The following is a 23,544-nucleotide window of genomic DNA, read 5'->3' as shown; positions in this document are numbered from 1 at the left end:
AGGTTTCAATAAACCTTGGGCTTCTGAAATAGATGGCCTGTTAGAATATTGAGTCCTTCTCGAGCCTCAGGGTTGAGAGAATACTGTCTCTGATGTGGATGTGAGGCTTTCTGCAGGATCAGGAAGGCATGGGAAAGAGGTAAGTTACCCCAGCTGCTCCCTAAAGGCTGAGAAAAAGATTTCTTTATTGGCTTCCCAGACAGGTCTGTAATGGCTACAGCCTCTGAGGATGATTTACTGAGGGTTGGGGAGGAGTACAGAGAAGGGGCTCCAACATTAGGGAGGAAATTAATTTCCTTGCCCGCCACTGTCAGGCTTACCAGGGCTCCAGTGGGTGGAGGTAGCAGTCCTCTGAGGAGCCGGGTTGAGGGACCCTGTGACCCCTCAGTCCTGTGGGGCCAGCTGGGTCGCCAGCCCCCCCAAGGGACCTAGGTCTCTGGGGGCAGTCCGACTTCCAGTGTTTTCCTTGACAGACAGGACAGGGCTTTGGGGGTTTTCCACGCCCCTTGGTGGCAGCTCCAGCCTATGCGTCTGACCTGGCCACATTTGCAGCAGGTGAGCGGGACTAACCGTTTGCCTCCGGGCTCTGCCTAAGGCTCCTACTCCCGAAGCCCAGCACCAAGAGCCTTGGTTTCGGCCTGGCTTCTCCTGTTTCTCCTCTTTCCATATCCTGGTCCCTATTATGGAACACAGAGGTGGTAACTTTCAGGAGATTCTCTAAAGTACTCTTGGGACCAATTAGCCAATTCTTGAAACCTCCTGATGTCTGGGACAGCCTGAGTGATAAATTTGTTCTTTAAAATTAGTTGTCTCAATTCTGAATCTGGGGTAATGTTGGTGTGCTTAACCAAAGCCTCCCTAAGCCTTTCTCAAAAGCTGAGGTGTTTTCGTCAACCCCTTGATGAATGGTGGTTAATTTAGAGTAATTAATAGGCTTTGTTTTACTGCGTCTGAGGCCTTCCATAATATGGAACTGGCAGTGCTTTCCTTTCCACCTCTCAGTTTCAGGACCTTGCTTTTCAGCAGCTGAGAGGGTCAGGATTAATATGAACACGATGTCTCTATGTGAGAGGTCAAACATTTGAGGTTTTGGAAGATCTTAATATCTTTGTCAAGGTCTTCTGAGAACTTTCCTAAATTACTTTTAATTTGTTTCATGTCCCAGGGTGGGAAGGGGATCTGGGCTAAAGTATGACCAGATCCTTCATCTGTCTTGGGGCAAGTTAAGGTTGGCTTATTCCTGGGCGGGGGCATGGCCTCCACCTTCTCCCTCGGTGAACTTTGGGTTGTTATTGCCAGGAGCAAAGGAATAAGTTTATGGTTTTCTACCTGCCTCTGACTTGTCCCCTAGAGTAAAGAAAGTCTGGACATATGGGACTTCCAACTACTTCCTACAGAAATATCTAATTGTAGGATGAGGCTTCCTTCTGAGGGCCAACTCTCCCCATTTGCTAGTTGGTATTGAGGCTAAACCTGAGTGCAGAGAAAAATCTTTAAGATTTGTGGGTCAAAATTACCCTGGTTTTTGAGGATGCATCCTAGGGGCTGTCTTTATGTAGTGTGGATGACAAGCTTCCCATCTGAGAGAAAGAAGAAAGAAAAAGAAGTGCACAAGGATGATTCCTGTATCCATTGTACTCGCACAAGGATGTCCTTGCCAGTGGGGTGTCCCCCACCTGGCCAAGGCTGAAGGGAGTTCCCACTCTCAACGTAGGAGTGAGGGGGACTGGCCCACATACGGTCGCAAACAAGGCTGCTGGGTGGACTAACCTCACCACTGTGGTGAGGACCCTGCCTCCCTATCTCGTGGGGGAAGTGTACCTCATGTCTTGCTGTCAGCCCCCTTGCCTGTGATTAACAAGGGCCTGAGATGGCTGTAATATGTTGGAAGTACCCATTGAGCTGGATGGGTTGAAGTACCTGCTGAACTGAATTTCCTCGGGGTCTACTCTAGGATGAGGACTTAAGAGACTTTACACAATACCCGGAACCCTGGTTCAGCCAGTATCCAGGGAAAGTATAAACAACTCCGGTCCCCAACCCTTGTATGCCCTTCGTCATGAAAGGATTTGTCCTCTGCCTGATTTCTGAAGAAAGGATGGAATCTATTTCTAGCCAAATTTAGTATTTTAAACTTCCTTGCTACTGGCTTAACTCTTAGTTTTTATTGAACCTCAATTTCTGATGTTTTACTTCCAGTCCTTAAAAATGCCACCTCGGAGATTTCATTTTCTTTTAAACCAGGCAACCAACTTGGTTGCTCCCCCGAAAATGCCTGGGAGAGGGACATGCTAGTTGACTCTGCAGGGAATAGTTTAGGAAAAATGCACACTTTCTTAGTTTTTATTAATGGTGAGTACTGGTGGAAGAGATTTTTATTTCCCCTTTTTAAGCTTAACTTTACCCCTGAATATTTAGTACTCATCTATATATTCCACTCAGGTATGCTCGAAGGGGGTACCACCTTCTATATATACTTTTAATAAATCCCTGAAGTTCTACAAACCCCTTTTAGTTCAAAGATATGACCTGCTTAGAAGCCTGGAATTTAGAGTAAGTCAGAGTCCTTTCCATGGGTTTTTCTAAAGACTTAAATGCACCAAAGTAAAGCAATGGCTGTCCAATGACAAAATTCAAAAGTGGCATGGTTATAGATTAGTTTAAAATACTATTGATGAAACCTTTACTCTATAGTATTCTGAGACAACAACCTTTTAGTACAACAAACAATTTGTATATAAAGAATAACGTGGCACGTGGTTTATTGCAGAAGGTATATCAAACATTGAAAACAGTTTATAAATCCCAATAAATGAAACGCAAAACACCCAGAGTGTCATTGGCAGATGCAGAATTATCACTCTTGCCCTATGTCCCTGACTGGATATGTGCTATTTCTAAAAGTTTCCTTTTTGAACCTGGCTCTGAATCTGTGTGAGTTCTTTTCTGAAGCAGACTGAAACCTCTATAACATTCAAAGTATATGTGTCTAAATAGAACACTGTTGTTAGTTTTTGTTGTTGTTGTTTTTTAAAATACATTTTATTGATTTTTTACAGAGAGGAAGGGAGAGGGATAGAGAGTTAGAAACATCGATGAAAGAGAAACATCGATCAGCTGCCTCCTGCACACTCCCCACTGGGTATGTGCCCGCAACCAAGGGTACATGCCCTTGACCGAAATTGAACCTAGGACCCTTGAGTCCGCAGGCAGATGCTCTATCCACTGAGCCAAACCAGTTAAGGCTGTTGTTAGTTTTTATTTGACAGATCTTCTTTGTGCAATTTCAATTATATTGAATCCGTCTAATTTAGTTAAAAAATATTTCTTTTTAGGAAGAGGGTATAGATCTTTGAGCGACCCCAGAGCCCTCAGGGTGTCACAAAGCTGTCTCTCAGTTAAATTCTTGAGAGCTTACACTCGGAAGTGCTGCCAAAATATACTCAATCTGAAGATTATCAAAGCTTAAACCGGTTTTAACATTAAAGATTTGGTCTGGACCACAGAATTAACCCTTTTCTTTTCTTTTTCTTTTTTAAACATTTAAATTAACATTTTATTTATTTTTAAATATATTTTATTGATTTTTTACAGAGAGGAAGGGAGAGGGATAGAGTTAGAAACATCCATGAGAGAGAAACATCAATCAACTGCCTCTTGCACACCCGCTACTGGGGATGTGCCTGCAACTAAGGTACATGCCCTTGACCAGAATCGAACCTGGGACCCTTCAGTCCACAGGCCGACACTCTATCCACTGAGCCAAACTAGTCAGGGCGGAATTAACCCTTTTCAATCTGGCTAATAACTTGTTATATTCTAATAATGCTTCAGAAGCACAGACACATACAATATGCTTTTGGACTGTTATCCTTTGCAGAGAAAAGCTGGGAGGACACACCTACCGCCCACCTATTCTATGAGCTCAGAAGCCACCAAGCCGTGACCGCCACATAGCCAGCCTCAGTTCCGCGTGGGTTTGGGGTGTCACCGGCAGGCACAAACCACCCCGTTCTGGCACTACTGACGCTGTGTACCCACTGCGTACCAGGTGTTTTAAGGCATGATTCTGGGCAGGGCTTTGCAGATTTCCCCGCCCGGCCCCTTCCTGAGTGCCTGCGAGGGTTTCGCAAGTGCAGCCTCTCATTCTGCTGCTTTGAAACCTAAAAGCTGCTTTTCAGGTTAAAACTGACCCTTTTTCCTCTTCCCCCTCCTGATTTTCCTCAGGCGCAAAGATAATGGTTTGTCAGCTACAGGCAGGCTACAACTTTAGCTAGTGGTCTGGCTGTTGTTTAAACTTCCCTGGGTTAACACATTTCTCTTCAACCTTATCACATTTACAACCTTCACAAATTTTACACTTTCAAATTAGCCTTAGAATCTTAAAATCTTAACCCAGCACAGCAAAATGACCTTTGGTTCTGAGGGGCACAAAGCCTACCCAGCGCAGAAACAGAAGGTTCCCTATGTTCATAAAAAGGCGAAGAGCAAACTAAACTAGCAAAAAAAATCAGTAACCAAAGTAACACTCCAGACACACAGACAGTCTCTCAGAATTCAAACCCTCAGTTTCTGGCCGCTGATGCCTTAAAGTTCCTGAAATCCCTGCCATGTGTCCAGCCTGTCCACAAGCAGCTGGGCCCCCAGCAAAGCGGGACGTGCCCCGTCTTTAAAAAGATTGATCCAAACAACAAAGACACAAAATATCATCAGAGACATTCTTATACTAGTGCACAATATTGACAAGCGCGCACAACCCACAGTCACCACAGAATGCCCTGCATTTAAAAAAGCACCAAAGCAGAGCAATGCCTCCTGTCCCTGGTTTGGGGGATGACCCTCCCCAGAACCTCAGCATTCTCCCGATGGACTGTTTTGGGGAATGCATTCCCTAGGTCTAGAATTTCTATTTCCCATCCTCGGCAGGTCTTTTGTGACCTTTCGTGCAAACCCCGGGATGAGATCTGCTTTGTCCCTCTCTGGCCATTTCCCTTGCGGGAGAATAGAACCGCAAATCAGAACTCTGCATCCACTTTATGTCCCGGGCATTTCCCAGTCACATGTATCCGGCCGCCGAGGATACTTAACCACCAAAATGACACTTAGTTCCATTTACCATTTTGGCCCGTGCATGTGGCTTGCCTGGTTGCCTCGTGTATATCCCCCTTGTGTCATTTTCGCCATCTTCCAAAGACCTATTCTATCGCATCCATGAAGAGATGGGGCTTAGGCCAAGAGGCCACCCAAAATTGGGTGGTGCGTGCCTCCCCTTAAACCAGCCTTTCCCTCTCCAGGGGTATAGAAGTCTTGGACCCGTCCCCAAATTGTGAGAAATGGCTCACCTATCCAAATTTCTAATGACGGACCAGGAAACAAAAACATGGAGAAAATTAGACTTTTAATAACACTCCCGAGAGTAGGTGCCCATTTTACAGAATCACAATAAAGGCAAGGGACAAGCAACCTAGTAATTAATTGGCTACCTTAACAGCTGTGTCTGGTTATAATGCTGAATTCTCTGAAAGGCTAAAACTTCTACAGGGTTGGTGGCAGAAGTGGCTAAGGGCTGTGATTAACTCCTTTTGTGACTGATGGAAAGATCTAGGGCCATGCTCATATGCCAGGAGTGGAAAACAGTTGGCTGGCTCCGCTTGTGTTAACGATTGCCTGAAAGTTTTTCCTTAGGACCCGTACTAGAGAGGCCTGCACAAATGGAGACTGAGGAGTTAAGCTTAATGGGATCTGGACCGCGGAGGCAGTGGTCTTGGCTGGATGCTATTTGACCTGACTGAGATAGAGAGCAGAAGAAAAAGGCAGGTGACTCTCCGATTAAAACCTGCTTGGGATCTGGGCCAGAGGAGTGGGCATATGTAGTGGGTCAGAAATGTGCTGTTTTTGGAAACCCGGAATGCTGGGTGACCAACCCTTATTTGCATCCCCTGGACTGGTCAGAATTTAATTACGTGTGTTGTTTCTATGAGGTTGACTTCACACCATGGAGACCTTTCTCCCAGCACCCCTGCAAGGTCTTTTACTCACTTACAGACATTTGAGATTCTCACACTAGGGGGAGGAATTTGCCTCTTTGATTTTTCGGAGCTTGGGATGGGAGCCCATTCACTCATTCAGTCGATGGCTGGGCTTTGTCTTCAGACTGGCAGCAGCCTAATGCTTAACCCGACCCAGTACCAGTCTATCCTGACATGGGAGATGTTTTCTTCTAGTGGCAGTTGCCCTAGTGGCTTTTACTTGACTGACCCATGCCCACTGTGGTTTTGGCCCTGGAGAATACATCCAGAAAGGAGCAGTGAAAGAGAGAGAAATGTCCACTTTTTAGATGGCAGCCAAGTTTAAGTGGCTGGCGGGCATCCATCAGCCTCAAGATCAGGAAAGGGGCAGACTGTGGGTATATTCACTGTTCGACGTGAAGAGGGCTGACACACCATTATAATCCAGGATTTTTGGACTGGAACACGAGGTGTTCCTCTGGGCAGGATCACTTCCCCAGATTCTTTGTCCGTCGGAGTCAAAGAATGAAACCACGAACAGAAGATGGTACAGCAAAGGTGGAAATGTATTGAAGAACAAGTACAGACTCCCACGTGGGGAGGAGGAAAGAGTCCCACTGAGTTCCTTTATCCCCGGTTTATAAAGGCTGCAGTTTTTATGCCTCGATATCCCCTCTGATTGGCCACTATTCCCCTTTGACTTGATCAGTATAGCAACTCCTGTGCTCAAAGGTCAAACCTCACATGGGACATGTGAGGCCCTCCTTCTTTATTTTTTAAATATAGACCTTTGGTTACTCCCAGTTCCCTTATTTTATGGAAATATAACTTCTGCCTTTCCCTTGTCTTATGGAAATGTAACTTTTTGCAGCTCGATAGCTTGTGCTTTTTCTATGTTCCCTTTTAATTTTTAAAAGTTCCCTAAACCTGCCTATTTCACCCCTAAAAAATTATTTCATTTGTGTTTTTTAAAAGAAATTTATTCAAATGTAATTCATCAACATTGAAACATGGGAAATTTCTAATATATATATATATATATAAATAAAAGAAATTTATTCAGAAGTGAGATTTGTGGATATAGTATTCCCCTGACACACACACACACACACACACACACACACACACACACACACACACACGGTGGATGTAGTGTTCTCCCTCCCACTCCCCCGCCCCCCACCCCCACTCACATACACACAATTTTGAAAAAGATATAAGAAACAGTAGAAGAGGGCTGTGTTTGGGGATGTTTCAGATCTATAAGAAAAAGTATTTATTTGCTCAAAAAGCATATGTGCCATGTTGGGTTTATATTAGATTCATATGGGAGGTCAAGGAGGTTGTGTATCACATACCCCAGAACCCTGTAGCCACATCTTCATAATTCTGCTGTTCCAGTAACCAGTACACCGAGTCTTCTTTCCATCTGGGTGGTTGTTTCTGTTCCTGGACTATTTCCCCCAAACAAAGTTTGTCCAGCTCCTCATTTCCCTCTCTTTCTCTTATTTTTTGCAAAGTGGTTTCTTTTGATGGAAAATGGTTGCTCCTAATGAGGAATCCTGGTAATTGCCAAGGTGAAAAACCGTTCTCTGTTCCAGCATATTGACATGCCGAAATGTTTTGAAGTTCATTACCTTCAGTTATTTTCTTTACTAAAAGTGTTACAGGAACCACAATACCAGAGGCAGTTAATTCTTTATTACTTCAGGTCAAGTTCTAATTGCTGGTTGAATTTGCAAGATATATACTTTGTTTTTAATTATATATACTATTTGAGATTCCTTTAGATTGAATGTGGGAGGAATAGAAATATATCTGCTTGGACACACACATTTTCCAGGAAGATGGAAGCATCTGTTATTAATTCCTGTTGATTTCCCTTCAGAGGGTACTTTTCATCCTCAGTCTAGCTGTTATGTTACCAGTTTAATTTTCTTGTGAAGTTTTTTTGATAGGTCATTCCCATTTTTCACCTAGTGAAGCTAATGAGATAATTTTGCAGATTGTGCTACTTTACTTTTAACTGAATCCATTCTTTTTCAGAGAATGATTCTAATAGTGTGGTCAAGTACTTAGAAATCAGCAGGCTACTAACTTCTAAATCCAGTCTGTTCTTTCATTCCCTGATTACTTGCCATGTCAGGCAGGGTGAAAATCTTCCTCTGCTGACTACCCCCACCCATCTGCTCTCTTATCTCTTATCTGCTGAGAAATAGGATTCTGATATTTTGTGACTATTTTAACAACATTGAATTCTAAAGCTTCATTTAATAAACCTCAGTTATATTTTATGTAAGTGTGGTAGGTTATTTATTATTTGTAGTATTTTTTTTTTTTTTATTTTCTGTTAGGTTTATTGATGCATTTGGCCATAAATGAAGAATGCCATGCCTTTTTACTTTAGTTTATCATCTAGAGTGATTCCCAGAAAGAAAAAAGTAAATTTTAAAAGAAAAATAATTATTTAAATGAATATAAATCCATAGACCTGTTCATCTGAAAAATATTGATGCTACCTATAGAGTTAAATTATAGATTTCCAAGTTATATTATTTTAAACTGTCATAAATAGTGAATTAATACTATTAGAGATAAATTTATAAACTTAAATTATCAGTGTTAACTGCTAAGTAATTTCTGTTAAACATAATCTATATATTTTTTTCTAAAAATATTCTGTGGAATCTTTTAAAATACACAAACTATTTTAGACTATATCAAAACATTATTACTCAATTTAGGCTGAAGAAATGCTGTAACTATGATTTCACCAATTAAAAACTATTGAGTGACTCTTGGTAGCATGTATTTTTACTGCAGAAACCATGTTTTGTTTTTGTGGGGGTTTTTAAATCCTCAGCCGGGGATATGTTTTTATTGATATTTAGGGAGAAAGGAAGGGCGAGAGAGTGAGAGGGATAAACTTTGATGTGAAACATCAATCAGTTGCCTCCTGCATGTTCCCTGTCCTGGGATTGAACCTGCAGCCTGGATTTATGCCCTGACTGGGAGTGGAACCTGCATCCTTATGGGACAACACTTAACCAACGGAGCCACCTGCCCGTGCTGTATTTTTTTATTTTTTTAAGTAGTCTCAGCCTGTAGCAGCAGCTTGTAGCAGCAGGTGTGGCACCACATTTGTGATTATGTCATGGTGGCCTTTGGGTCGTTGAGTCACCTTTTCCTTTGATGGTAAAGTAGCTAAATGTCTTTTACTTGTCCCACTATTATCAGTAACTGAGACTTAATGATGTCTCAAATTATTTTGTCCCATTCAACAGAATCATAGATATGTCTTAACCTGATTCCTCTTCTAGAACACTGTTCAATTGGACATAGAAACAACTTAAACAATAGAGAAGCATAGGGAGGTAGACTGTGGGTATGATGATATTTTAACAATAACTTCTTCATTGGTGTGGCATATTATGAAATCCCTTTTCTTCCAAATACAGATTTAGTCTGTTACGTTGCTCATGCAGCTAAGTCAGTATACTTTATTCTTACCTTGAGCTCAGAGAATTTTTATATTGATTTATTTCCAATATATGGTAGTAAGCAACTAAAAATTACTTATATCATTCACTGGATTTTTAGACTCTTACACTAGTAGATGCTAATCCTCAAATGGTAAAGTTGCAATAGGAAATTTAAATGTTATCTTCTCTTGTTATTCTTGCTAGTTGGTAGACTTGGCCTAGTAAAACACAATGCTTCTTTATTATATTTAATAATAAAAATTAGAATGAAGTTAAGTGATGACTGTAAATATTCATGAAAGAAACAAGATTAAATGGCAAAGTAATTGAAAAAGGGCCTTTGCTGCAATTTAATTTATTTCAGTTCAATTATATATTTGGTATAAATGACACCTTCATGAAGCAAAGAATCTGAGTTTCAGTTTCATTTCACTTGTATTCTATTTTGCAAAAAGCTAATTAGAAATATGAGACTTGTTTGCCTCAGATACACTCACTCACCCATTCATTCCACTGTCACTTATCATTTACTACTAGCTAAGTGCTTGAGCATTTATTGTTGAATCCCATCTTCTCCATCTTCCAGGAGCTTACAGTGCAATAGCAGAGAGAAAGCGTGTCTATCAGCAACAGTAACAGAGGAGTAAGATGAATGGCCACAGAACAGATAACAACACTTACTGTAAAAGAAGAAACTATTTGGGTATAGATCTACTGGAAAGATATGTAGGGTACTGCAAATTGTATGCTATTGGAAAATATTTATATAAGCTATTGGAAATGATGGTATCTTCAACTTGAATTTATGCAGGATTCTAAATTGTATTATCAATCAATCTGGGCATTTTTTCTCTAAATAGTAGGATTATGAAAGAAAATACAAACTTTGGACAGGCTGAAAATAAGTTCGTAAAAATTTTAACATGATTCTGATATAGAATTTATTCTAACCATCAAGTAAGTCACAGCATTAGAACTAAGTAAAAATTCTTATTTCTTATACTGTGATCCTATAAAGTTTTGCTATTTGCTCTGGGGAATGAATAATGTCTTCCTGGTCAGTCAAATAGTTAATGTTCTAGACCATGTACACTAGTAATTTTTACTTTTCTCCCCTTCATATTGGTCTCTAAAAGTTTATTCAGGCTTTTCTTTCAACCTGAAGTTTGAATATACATTAAAGAGATGAGTATGTGACATTATTTGAACCTGTTACTTGTTTTCCTCCAATAGGAATAATGGCAACAAGTTACTTCAGAGAGATCTAACAAGTTTTGAAATTCAGAATATTAGGTCAGATCAAATTCAGATGCCAGGAATGGAATGTCTTCTATTTTTAATTCTTTCATATTTTGCTTCTCAAATGTACAATGTGCTCAGGTAGTCTTTCCTCCCTACTTTTACTTTCATGGTAAGATGGAGGTTGCCATTAGCAGTGTACCAGCTGGCGGAAAACAGAAAACCGACAAACCTATGCACAAATGCATGCTTATCCATAACCCACACTGCCATATCCAGTGAGCCATCAGGCTAGCTCTGTTTGAAGCATTTTTAAGCATAGAGAGAAGTATACAGTTTGTTCCAGAAACACAATACTAACAAACCAGAAACGATTTGTTATATTTTTTGAAAGAATTCCTTTCTACACATCATTTATACTGTTTTACTTTTTCTGCAGTGTTGTTTTAAAATAGCAATTTAATGTGCCTCTTTATTAGGAAGTCTCTATAAATATAATACCAGCATTAAAACAGTGGGACATTGTACATGATCAAAATATTACGTGTGTAATGATTTGCATTCTTAATGTTCCAGAACCCTGGGGTTATTAGTAAAACGATTGGAGAAAGGTGGTAAAGCTGAACAAGAAAAGCTTTTTCATGAGAATGATTGCATTGTCAGGATTAATAATGGCGACCTTCGAAACAGAAGATTTGAACAGTAAGTGTGCGCTGGAGACACGGCTGTGCTTCCATGTGTTAGGCATGATAGAGTGCAGTCATCGAAATGCTTTCCACACCAAATCTGGGATCTCTGTCTTTCTACGAGAGTAGTATTTTCTGGTTTATGTAGCTTTTAAACGTTTAATCAAATTGGAGCTAATTACTACCATCAGACTGTGTTTTAAAATGCCCTCTGGCCCTGGCAGTTATGCTCAGTGGATAGAGCATCAGCCTGCGGACTGAAGGGTCCCAGGTTTGATTCAGGTCAAGGGAACATGCATGGGTTGTTCGCTTGATCCCCAGTGGGGGGGCATGTAGGAGGCAGCCAATTGGTGATTCTCTGTCATCATTGATGTTTCTATCTCTCTCTCCCTCTCCCTTCCTCTCTGAAATCAATAAAAATAAAAATATATTTAAAAAATATAAAATGCCCTCTCACTGGTAGAATGCTTCTTAAAATAGTATGGCCCCAATTTAGGCTTTACAATTTTGTTACTCTCACCTTTTGGAAAATTTACCAGGATACCAGTTTGTTTTATACTGTAACTCACATTTCCAACTTTGTCTTATATAATGTCTCTCAGGACAAATAAGCAAAGCTTCTTAGAACCACAATGAATGGTTTGTCCAGATTTTCTTATCCTGATCATTTATACAAAGATAAAGTTGTTCAGTTTTTGTAAAACAAGGCAAGAGTGAGCAGAAATCATAAGGACTGGGCAATCAGTATGAAGCAGTACAATTCCCGGACTGGTCATGGAATAGCACGGGGCCAGTGACTCCTAACATTCTGAATCATTGAGGCTGTATTGGTGTTCTTAGGATTTTTGCACACACAGACTTGGATTAATTTTGCTGATACATAATGTGCTTTCTATTGTTTTGTAAGTATATTTCTAAGTATATTTATTTCTTTAAAAGCTCGAATGGTTCTCTATAAGGAAATAATTTAGAAATTTTTTTCTGTTGTTTTTTTTTAAATATATTTTTATTAATTTAAGGGAGAGGGAGAGAGAGAAACATCAATGATGAGTGAGAATCATTGATCGGCTACCTCCTTCCTTCCCCACACTGGGAATCGAGCTTGCAACCTGGGCATGTGCCCTGACTGGGAATCGAACCATGACCTCCTGGTTCATAGGTCCACCCACAACCACTGAGCAATATCAGCTGGGCTATAATTTTTTTAAAATATATTTTATTAATTTTTTACAAAGAGGAAGAGAGAGGGAGAGACAGTTAGAAACATCGATGAGAGAGAAACATCAATCAGCTGCCTCCTGCACACCCCCTACTGGGGATGTGCCCGCAACCAAGGTACATGCCCTTGACCGGAATCGAACCTGGGACCTCTGAGTCCGAAGGCCGACGCTTTATCCACTGAGCCAAACAGGCCAGGGCTGGGCTATAATTTTTTAAAAGTGGTATTGGAGGTTGTAGAGAGGAGGTTGTATTTAATTTCTATTAATATTGAAATTATAATGCCTCCATTGGACTTAAAACTATTATTTAATGATTTATAGTTTAGAGCCCAGTATTTTATCTGTAGTTATGATAATTTTCTCCTTTTATTTAAAGAATGAGAAATTTAAGTTTGGAGAAACAGCTATGCTTCTATCAGAGCTTGCAAACTTGATTGATAAATGGGATATCAAAATTTTGGTTTTACGTCTCAACAAAGTGTATCATTTCTTGTTGCTTAGTTAGTATACTTAATTAAGCTCCTAATATCTTTTGTCTGCAAGTCTTAATTTGCTAATTTTCCATTCATTCTCAAACCCAGAGCACAGCATATGTTTCGACAGGCCATGCGTACACCCATCATTTGGTTCCATGTGGTTCCTGCAGCAAATAAAGAGCAATATGAACAACTCTCCCAAAGTGAGAAGAACAATGACTATTCAGGCCGCTTCAGCCCTGACAGCCAGTATATTGATAATAGGAGTGTGAACAGTGCAGGGCTTCAGGCACCGCAGAGAGCACCCAGATCGACCCACCCGGCCGAGCAGGTGGACTCACACCCACGACTACCTCAGAGTACACAGCCTTCTGGAAAGCCACCGGCAGCTCCAGCCCCAGCACCACAAAGTGTGTTTGGAACAAGTGTGAGCAGTGGTTATAACACCAAAAAAATAGGCAAGAGGCTAAATATCCAGCTGAAGAAAGGTACAACCTAACTTGTTTATGTTTGATGGAATTTATTCTAAAACTAAACCAACTAACCCAAACACCCTATGTTTTATTCCATTGTGTGAAAGAAGTAATGTAATGATTTTTTAAAAAGTATTTAAAATGTATTTTTATGCTTTTCAGATTAATTTGGCTATATAAAAATTCAAATGATCAGAGAATAAGGTTTTAAAAAATAAGTTTCATGGGAAGGTAGCAGTTACTATTGCAGTAAAATTTTTAACAATGAAGGAAAATGATTTCAGGATGTTACATTCAAACCCAAAACAGTAGTGAGGATTTGACTGTTTTGATCATCCCTCTTGATGAGGACTTTAGAAAGGTCCTCCATTTCAGCCCTACCATTTTGGTTATTGGAAGTGATTGATTCCTTTGACACTGTCAATGGCTTGTGGTCGAATGAGGAGAAACTAGTTCATTGTTCCAGAATATTACACTGCTTCCATTTCTTAAGAAGACAGGAGGATTATAATGGGCCTTGCTAAATCTTTATTATATATATGTTATGTCAACTTATTTCTTTAAGTATCCCTCTCCTATAGACCATGGATCCTTGTATACAGGATCCATGACTTAAAGCATATGCTAGAATTTCTGATTTCCAATTGTTGTCCTCTCTAGGCATTGGGATATACTTTTGCTATCAGTCATCAATTTTAACTGATCATTTTGATATGTTTTTAAATTATATCTTTCAAAATGGTGTTATTGTAAGAACTAGAGGCCCAGTGTATGAAATTCGTGCACATGTAGGGTCCCTAGGCCTGGACAGCGATCAGGACCTATCGGGGCCTTCCAGCTGCCAGCCGGGGCCTTCCTTCATTCCATGCCGCCCCCTGGTGGTCAACACATGTCATAGCGAGCGATCAAACTCCCCGTCAAACTCCAGAGGAGATATTAGCCTTTTATATATATAGATATTTTTCTTTTTGTGAGCCCAACCCATTCCTGTAGTTAGATGGAAATGAACTGAAGAGAAAGTTGAGCAATTACCTGACATCACCTGCCTGTTGCTGGCATTAGTTTCCTACTAGAACATTCCGTATCTTGACATTTAGACAATTTTTCTTTCATCTGGGGTAAGGTTTACATGCTTGTAAACTCTGAGATTCCTATTTACTTTCTAAGTCATGTTCTTTCATTGAGGTTTATGTGAACCACAGATTCCTTATTTCTGGTTATTGACTTTTAAGCTCCAACTACTTAGTTGACATGATTAGGAACTGACAGCTTTACTCCACTTTTGAAACCCATTACAAACAGAATCATTCCAGCATAAATCCCTTTTAGCTCTATTAATTCCTAAATGAGAAATGGCAGATCCTCTTCCTGTTTCTCTACTGAAATGACAGGCCCTAATTTTTAAGCAAAAACATTAAGAAACACAAATAGAGTTGTAAAAAATATAAAATTCTGCTTGGTTGGGATCTCTCAACAAAGGAAAAACATTTTACCTGGTCATTGTCATATAGATATTAGTCACAAATACCTTTATCTTTTTATACTGTTACAGGTATATTTATTTAATTAATTACAGTTTTTGATACAATTCTTATATTTTAGCAGTTCATGATATGTGAACTTTTTAAATAAAGTGAAATGTTATTTGCTATTAAAAGAATCATTTTTTGAATAAAGAAACTTTTATTTTAATAGCATTTTAAAAGCTATGATTACATTTTATACAAGCTAATTTACAAAGAATGTGCTCAATCAACATAAGAAAAATAGAAACAATGATTTTCTTTTAAATATTTTGCTGATCTTGAGTAATATAAATATTATAGAGCTTCATAGATCTACCATGATTTTGATTTACTGTGAGAATACATGACAAAAGGTTGGAACTGCCCGTGGGTTCCTGCCAATACTTACAAATATTTTACATAAAAATAGTTTACTGTAAATAAGAGTGAAGAATGCCGATTGTCTTTTATTAATACTAAATACATCTATTTAAATTATTATTTAAATAGATTTAATTTGAACAAGCTTTCATTGTAGTTAATAGGTGTTTTTACCAATTATGTTACATTTAACATTTAAATTGTATTTAAATTGAATAAGCTTTCATTGTAGTTAATAGGTGTTTTTACCAATTATGTTACATTTAACATTTAAATTAATTAATTTATTAATCCTCCCTGGAGGATATTTTACATTGATTTTTAGAGAGAGTGCAAGACACAGGGAAAGACAGAGAGAAATATCGAAGTGAGAGAAACACATTGATTGGTTGCCTCCTGCGTGTGCCCTGACCAGGGCTCTTGCTGGGGAGGAGCCCCTAACCCAGGTACATGCCCTTTACCGGAATTGAACCCGGGTCCCTTCGGTCCATAGGCTGACACTCTATCCACTGGGACAGACCAGCTAGAGCACATTTAACATTTTTAAAGAAGTACATAAAATACTTAGGGTATGTCAGTGTTAAACTTTAAATTCAGTTCTATTTAACCTGACATGCTTTGACAGAAGCTCTTCATAAACTGAGATCAGTTTTAAGTACTTAAAAAAAGAAGCCTTCATTATAATAATTCTTTGTCATAATTTTGGAATTATGCCATATAACATCACAAAATAGAGTAGCCCCTATGTACTTGCTTCCATAATTATGATTTTTTAATATTTATTGCCATATTGGCATTCTCAAATACCCTGCTCTTTTGTAGAAATTAGCTTCTTAATAAAGTCAGAAGGGAAGATCAATAATCTGTTTCAGTCAGTGCAAAATATTTTGTTGGCTTTGCTAAATGAAAATTGATATCTATTTATCTTTCTTTTAAAGGTCATTGATTGAACCTTTAGCTTACAGATTTAGAGGTTATTGCTAATATTTTAGTAGTATTAAGGTTTAGTCAGCCTTTATAACTCATATAAATTAATGTTGCAAAAGGAGAATAATTTAGAATTTTTTCTTAATAAATGTTATTGCAAGTCATTAGAGTTTCATGAAAGCACGGAGACATATGGAAAAGTCCCAGCAGAATAATTAGTAGGAAAATTTCATAAAGACAATGTGCCATTCAGGTCTTCAGCACAGAAGACTTAAGAAATAATAGTCCAGGCATATTAAAGTGACTTTAGATTTGCAGTAAATGAATGCTTTGAACTTGAAAATATTTACAGTAGATTTTGATGCAGGTATAATTATTTGATATTTTCTTCATTTCTACTTTATGTTTCTTTAACTCACTTTTTCATTCGTATTTATTTGCCCACATTTGTTTGTTTACTTATAGAATGTATTCTGTTCCTCATAGTTTTATACATAGTGCTGAATCAAATGAATGAATGTTATAAATTTTTCACCTTTACACATCTCTATTCATTCTGAAATGAGGAAGTATGTGTTCGAATATCATTTTAACTGAAATGCAACCTAATATCTTAAGTAACCTTTTCAAAACCTCTAGTAGAAATTAATCATTATTAAAATGTTATAAAAGTTCTTTGATTCATTAGAAATTTTTTTATCTTCACATTTTTTTCTAGGCTTATTCTGGCCTATAGCATATTGGTTCCGGTGATACATAACCACCTTCTACACTATATTGAGCTTATAAGTGTGCCTGTCAAGAAAGCTGCCAAGTGTCTTTGAATTTAAATTATATAAACCAGCATAGTAATTCTTAAATGCCTCATTAAGTTTAGTACCTTTAGATATGATATGTTGATTTTCAGACCTGCCATCTATGATCTGCGATGAGTTCTTCACTGGCTATTTTTGCCTTGTTGGTTGTCTTTTTCAAATGTACATGGTCAGATTTAGGTGAGTTAGAAGAGAACTAGGCAATTATAATGGTTTCATTCTGTTGGCAAATTGCTGTGACTAATTATAGTTTGGAGAGATTCTGTTATCTGTATCTAGAAAATGTTCTCTTTATTTCTTTTTCATCTCCCTGAACATTTCTCTTCCTCTCCACTTCCTACTTGTCAATTGTAGATACCATTATTCCACAATAATACTTGCTATTGGAGGTACTGTGTATTTTAACAGAAATTTTGTTTTGTGTCATAGAGAAATTAAGTTTATTTTCATAATCAAAGGTTTAGACCAATTTAAAAACTTATAGCAACCATATTTCTATATATGTATATTATCTTTAGTCTGTCTTTAGATGGATTCCAATTTTTTCTCAAAATAATAAATTTTTGATATGTAAAGCATTTAAACCATTCAGAATTTAGTCTATTTTGATAAATCTGTTGCAACTTTTAAAATACTAGAAGACATGTAGGCCATTGTGAAAGTTACAAAATGTTAAGTTGGTATAGAGAATAATAACAATTTTTTTAAATATATAATATACCTGTAAACGTTGACACATCTCATTTTATTTGCTTTCATTTTCTGCTATATATTTAGGTACAGAAGGTTTGGGATTCAGCATCACTTCCAGAGATGTAACAATAGGTGGTTCAGCTCCCATTTATGTGAAAAATATTCTCCCCAGGGGAGCTGCCATCCAAGATGGGAGACTGAAGGCCGGAGACCGCCTGGTAGAGGTGAGAGGCTTCCAAGTCAGAAGTTCCATAACTCTTGGAAGTTTTTTTTTTTAATATTTTTAAAAATATGAAACATATTTTAGCAGAAGTATGCATCACGAAACAATGCATTTCTGCTTTACTTTTACATTGTCCCGTGTTATTTGGTAAGAAATACCTTTTTTGTTTAGTGCACTCAAAGTTTTAGTAACCTAGACATTTGTTTTATGAAGTACCGTAACATTTTGACATTATATAAGTACAATGCCTATGAGGTTATATTCTAGATGGCTTTAAATTTATGTCTGGCAATATAGAAATGCTATCTCATTTGTAATCAGAACAGAGACAATTGAAGTAAATGAAACGGTGTATTTTAATGAGAGGAACAGGAAGTTTTTAAATGGCAGCATGGAAAATGAATTGAGACATAATAATCAAATGTCAGAAGGAAAAGAAAACAGTTTTCAAAATTTCCTTTCTGTGCCTCATGAGTTTCGATTCATTGGTCTTTGGAAATGTTTTTGACTTACATAAATATACAGAATTTTATCTCCTATATACCCTCTACCACCTCTACCCACCCATCCCCCATCCCCCAGCAATCACCACACTGTTGTCCATGATGTCCATGAGTTCTCTCTTATTTTTTTTCTCAATCCCTCCCCCTTCTGCCCCCTTCCCCTAGAGCTGTCTGCGCTCTCTGTCTGTGATTCTGTTTTTATTTTTCTTGGCAGTTCAGTTTGTTCATTAAATGCCACATATGAGTGAAATCATATGATACTTTTCTTTCACTGACTGGCTTATTTCACTTAGCATAATGCTCTCCAGGTCCATCAATGCTGTCACAAAGGATAACATTTTCATCCTTTTTACAGCAGAGTAGTATTCCATTGTGTAAATGTACCACAGTTTTTGTTTTTTTTTTATCCACTCATCTACTGATGGATTTTTGGGGCTATTTCCAATTCTTGGCTCTTTTACATAATGCTGCAATGAACACAGGGGTGCATATATTCTTTCAAATCAGTGTTTTTGGGTTTCTTCAGATAAATTGTCAGAAGAGGAATCACTGGGTTATTTGAACTCTTCATATTTAACTGTCCTTAACATTTCTTGACTTTTTCATGCCTACATTTTGTACCTAGATTATTTAAATCTTAAGCTCTTATTCTTTTTTTCTCACTCACATGACACTATATTTTTAAACAGACACTAATAGGAGAGGCTGAATAAAAGGAAAGGTTTGAGTACAAATTATATTTAAAGTGTTGTTTATAAAAGGGACCACTTTTCCTTGGTATATAAATTATATAGAATTGATCATTGAATAACGCTGACACGCGTGCATTTGAAAATCTGAGTATAACTTTTTTTTAAATTTAAATTTCTTATTGTTTGAAGTATTACATGTGTCTCCTTTTTCCCCCATTGACCTCTCCCACCCCCCCAGGATATGCCCTCACCCCCCTACTGTATGTGTCCATTTCATTAACCAATGAGTATAACTTTTGATTCCCTATAAACTCACACCTACTGGTATTCTACTGTTGATCAGAGCCTTACCAATAGCATAAATAGTTGATTAACACATATTTCACATTATATGCATTATATACTGTATTCTTACAATAAAGTAAGCTAGACAAAATAAAATGTTAGTAGGAAAATCATAAGGAATTGAAAATACATTTATAGTACTGTACTTATTTATTGAAAAAATATCTGTGTATAAGTGGGCCTGTGTAGTTTAAACCCATGTTGTTCAAGGGTTATTTTTAGTATGTATTTGTAGTTTGTTTTATTTAGTAAAAGTCTCAGCTGGGACTTGAATCTTTGCCTCTAAGTCCAAAAAATAAAAAAAATGGCCTTTTTTCCCAGACCTCTTCCTTTCCCTGAATTTGTCCCTGTTTAACCTTCTTTCTTTCTAAAGGTCCTTATTTTATTTTTGAGTCTCTCTTTCATCACATAATTGCTCTACTGTGTCAACACATCACAAAGACTATTATTTTATTTTTAGCAATGGGAAGGGCTTGCAACCTGTATTTTTTTCTGAATTAGGTTTTATTTTTTATAGCTATTAGCTTTCTCTTAAAATTGAAACTACATGTCACATGTTTTAAATCTAATTGTTTAGTATCTATACAATATCAGTAATTCCGTGGGTTGTAATTTTTATGAGTATCTGGATATGTGGAAGCATATAGAAAAATTATCCAAAGATGTTTTTATTACTTAGAATTTTTTTGCTTCCTTTTAACCTATTATTACTTATCTGTTTCTTGCAATCCCTTAATAGTAGTATATTGAACTATATAAGATGGTTTTCAATAGAGGGAAAAGGTTCCAAAACATAGTCTAATTACAGGAAGATTTTGATATTACAATTTAAATAATATACTTAATTGGCTTGGACAAAATGTTATTTTTGTCTAAGAAAATGATATAGAGAACTTTTAAAAAGCAAATTCCACTCTCATTTCTGTTAAATATATAGTGCTTTCTAATAATGTTATTATACTTCCTACAAAATAAAAATGATGCAATTCTCAGGACTTGGTTGTTTTAAATCTTTTGTTTTGGTAGAATTTTTTTAAACATTGAGGATTATTGAGGTGAAATATTGCTATTCCTCCAAAAGAATCTCCAGGATTATTTTGTGGAGATTCTTCTTTAATGTTAGCGTTTTAGGGTTGAAGATGTTTATCTTCTTTATTGTTAGTAGAATTTCTTTGAAAGTTAAAATATTTTTTAGTGTGTTTTTACTACCCCCTATAAAAGATACAACTTTTTATTTTGGTATAAGAAAACCTATGCTGCACAGGCCATCAAGATATCTCAGTTCACAGCCAGGAAGTTTTGTGTTAACTTGATATGTTATATTATTTGTTTATTACATGTTACTTTTTAATGCTCTGGTGGCTGTAGCTTTTGATTTATTGATAAGCACTGAAAGATTTACTACTTCATGTCTCACTTCTAAAAACCTTATCTGCATTTCTTTATTAGCACATCAGCCTGGTGGTTACCAGATTATGCCAAATTTTACCATGAAATGAGTTATGTTTTATAGCAGATATGATCAGTTCTACAATGTGTGTCTTTTCTTCTGTTATCTGTTTGCACAGGATTGCAGCTGAAAACTATTTGTTTGTTTTAGGTAAATGGAGTAGATTTAGCAGGCAAATCCCAAGAGGAAGTTGTTTCCCTGTTGAGAAGCACCAAGATGGAAGGGACAGTGAGCCTTCAGGTCGTTCGCCAAGAAGATGCCTTCCACCCAAGGGAACTGGTGTGTAAATTTAGAGCACATGAAAGATTTCTGATGCACATGAGCCAGGGGTGGTCTGGGCTACCTACCTAACCAATGTTTATTGGGATATTTTCCAAGCAGTTTCTAATTTCTATATGTCTTTCAATCTTAACTTAATACAGGCATTCTTTTTTCATATTTCTTCAGGTTTGGAAATAGATATCTGCAACGTTGAGTGTAGGGTTATTTAAAAATAAGGTTGCAGGGATATTTTCTAGGACAGCAAATGTTTATTATTGAATGATTTCTGATGGCCTGATTGAATACAGAGATGTTGATTATTTCATTACTGTCGCTTCAAAGGCTCTTGTCGAAATCTTGATGTGTTCTCTACTACCTATGACAAATCTTCAGATTTCAGATTTTCATGGTCCATGTAGCTAAGCAAATAAAGATGCTTGTTTCTTTAATGAAAAGGAATACCTTTAAAATATTGTTATTGAAAATAAAAATACTTGAGTGTCAGTAAGCCCCATGACCATTAGTTACTAACATAAACATTATTGCAAATAACATAAATCAAATGAAAAAACATATTTTTTGCAAACTGTTTTACTTTTTATGTATATATCAACACATCTAAATATTAGATAAGGGTATTTATATAGTACTGATGAAAAGGAAATATGTATATTAAGTTAACATAGTTCTAAGTGTTTTTCTGCAAAAAGGAGAAAGTTTATCTATATACTAGAGGCCTGGTGCATGAAAATTCATGCACTGGAGGGGGCGGGGTCCCTCTGCCCGGCCTGCCCCCTCTCACAGTCCAGAAGCCCTCAGAGGCGGGAGGCAACCCGGGAATCAGGGTATGGCAATGCCCCATCACACCTCTGCTGCTGCCACTGCCAGCAGCGCAAGCCTAGGCCAGCCCTGGTTACCTGAGCCTCAGGCCAGCCCTGGGTGGCTAGGCAGTTGCCATCCAAGGCTTGCCTGTGCCTTGGGCCTTCCCTGGGGGGCTGGGGGGCTGAGGGGACTGGGTGACTCCAGAGGCAGGCGCGCGGGGTGGGCCTGGCCTTGCCATGCACCTGCGATCCCAGTGGGGCTGAGGGAACTGGATGCTGCCATCTTGTGGCTGTGGGCACCACCATCTTTGAGGGCGAGGCAGTCAATGAGCATATTCCCTCCTTATTGGCTGTGGGCGCCACCATATTTGAGGGCGGGGCAGTCAATTAGCATATTCTCTCCTTATTGGCTGTGGGCGCCACCATCTTTGCGATGGCGTGAGGGTCAATTAGCATATTCTCTCTTTATTAGATTGGATATAAGAAGCCAGCTACCATAATGGCCATAACAACCGGTTGCTATGATGCCCACTGTGGCCAGCGAACCAGCCCGATCAGGGGGTGGGGCCGGCTAGCCAACCTTGCAGCTCTCCCCCCCCTGCTGACCTGTCCCTGATCGGACTCTCCCACCCTTGATCAAGAGCGGGGCAGACCAAACGCCTCCTCCCTACCCTCCTCAGCCCTCCCCACAATAGGCCCACAGCCCCTTACCCGCTGGCCAGCCCCTGATCGCACCCCACCACCTCAATAGGGGGCGGGGCTGGGTGGCCAATCCTGTTGCCCCTCCTCCTGGCCATCCCACCCCTGATAGCATCCCCCACCCCAATAGGGTGCAGGGCTGACCAGCCAACCTCCTGTAGCCCCTCCCCACCCCCCCGGTCACCTCACCCCTGATTGCACCCCCCACCCCAATAGGTGGTGGGGCTGGCTGGCCAACCTCCTGCAGCCCCTCCCCCTGGCTGCCTCACCCCTGATCGCAACCCCCACCCAAATAGGGGCGGGACCGCTGGCCAATCTCCTGCAGCCCCTCCCCCCACCTGTCCCCACCCCAGATCGGCCCCCCCACCCCCACCCCAATCAGGGGCATGGCCAGCTGGCCAACCTCCCGCCATCTCCTCCTCCCTATCCATGGCCTACCCCACCCCCATTCAGCCCCCTAACTTTAATCAGGGGTGGGGCCCACCAGCAATCACCTGTAGTCCTTTCTCCCAGCTGGCCCGGCCCTGATCAGGCCCTGATCAGGGCCAGCTGGCTGGCCAACCTCCCACCATCTCCTCCTCCTTACAGGCCCAGCCCTGATCTGCCCCAGTTGGGCGGGGCTGGCAGGCTGGACCCCATCTGTGC

At 39.0% G+C, this 23,544-nt stretch overlaps 1 protein-coding gene across 18 annotated transcripts in view; it reads left to right on the top strand.

Moving 5' to 3' along the window:
- Nucleotides 1-23,544, top strand: part of PARD3 (par-3 family cell polarity regulator) — a 699,476-nt gene that overhangs the window by 355,122 nt on the left and 320,810 nt on the right. For all 18 annotated transcript variants that reach the window (XM_054716632.1, XM_054716629.1, XM_054716625.1 and 15 more), the window contains 4 exons: nucleotides 11,306-11,431; nucleotides 13,217-13,599; nucleotides 17,990-18,129; nucleotides 21,269-21,397. In XM_054716632.1, the coding sequence (XP_054572607.1) occupies nucleotides 11,306-11,431; nucleotides 13,217-13,599; nucleotides 17,990-18,129; nucleotides 21,269-21,397 (778 nt within the window). The remainder of the gene's footprint in view (nucleotides 1-11,305; nucleotides 11,432-13,216; nucleotides 13,600-17,989; nucleotides 18,130-21,268; nucleotides 21,398-23,544) is intronic.

The sequence above is a fragment of the Eptesicus fuscus genome, chromosome 5 (assembly GCF_027574615.1).
Source record: "Eptesicus fuscus isolate TK198812 chromosome 5, DD_ASM_mEF_20220401, whole genome shotgun sequence".
NCBI lineage: Eukaryota > Metazoa > Chordata > Mammalia > Chiroptera > Vespertilionidae > Eptesicus > Eptesicus fuscus.
Note: the sequence above shows the minus strand (reverse complement) of the source record. Positions and strands in the feature narration are given on the sequence as shown.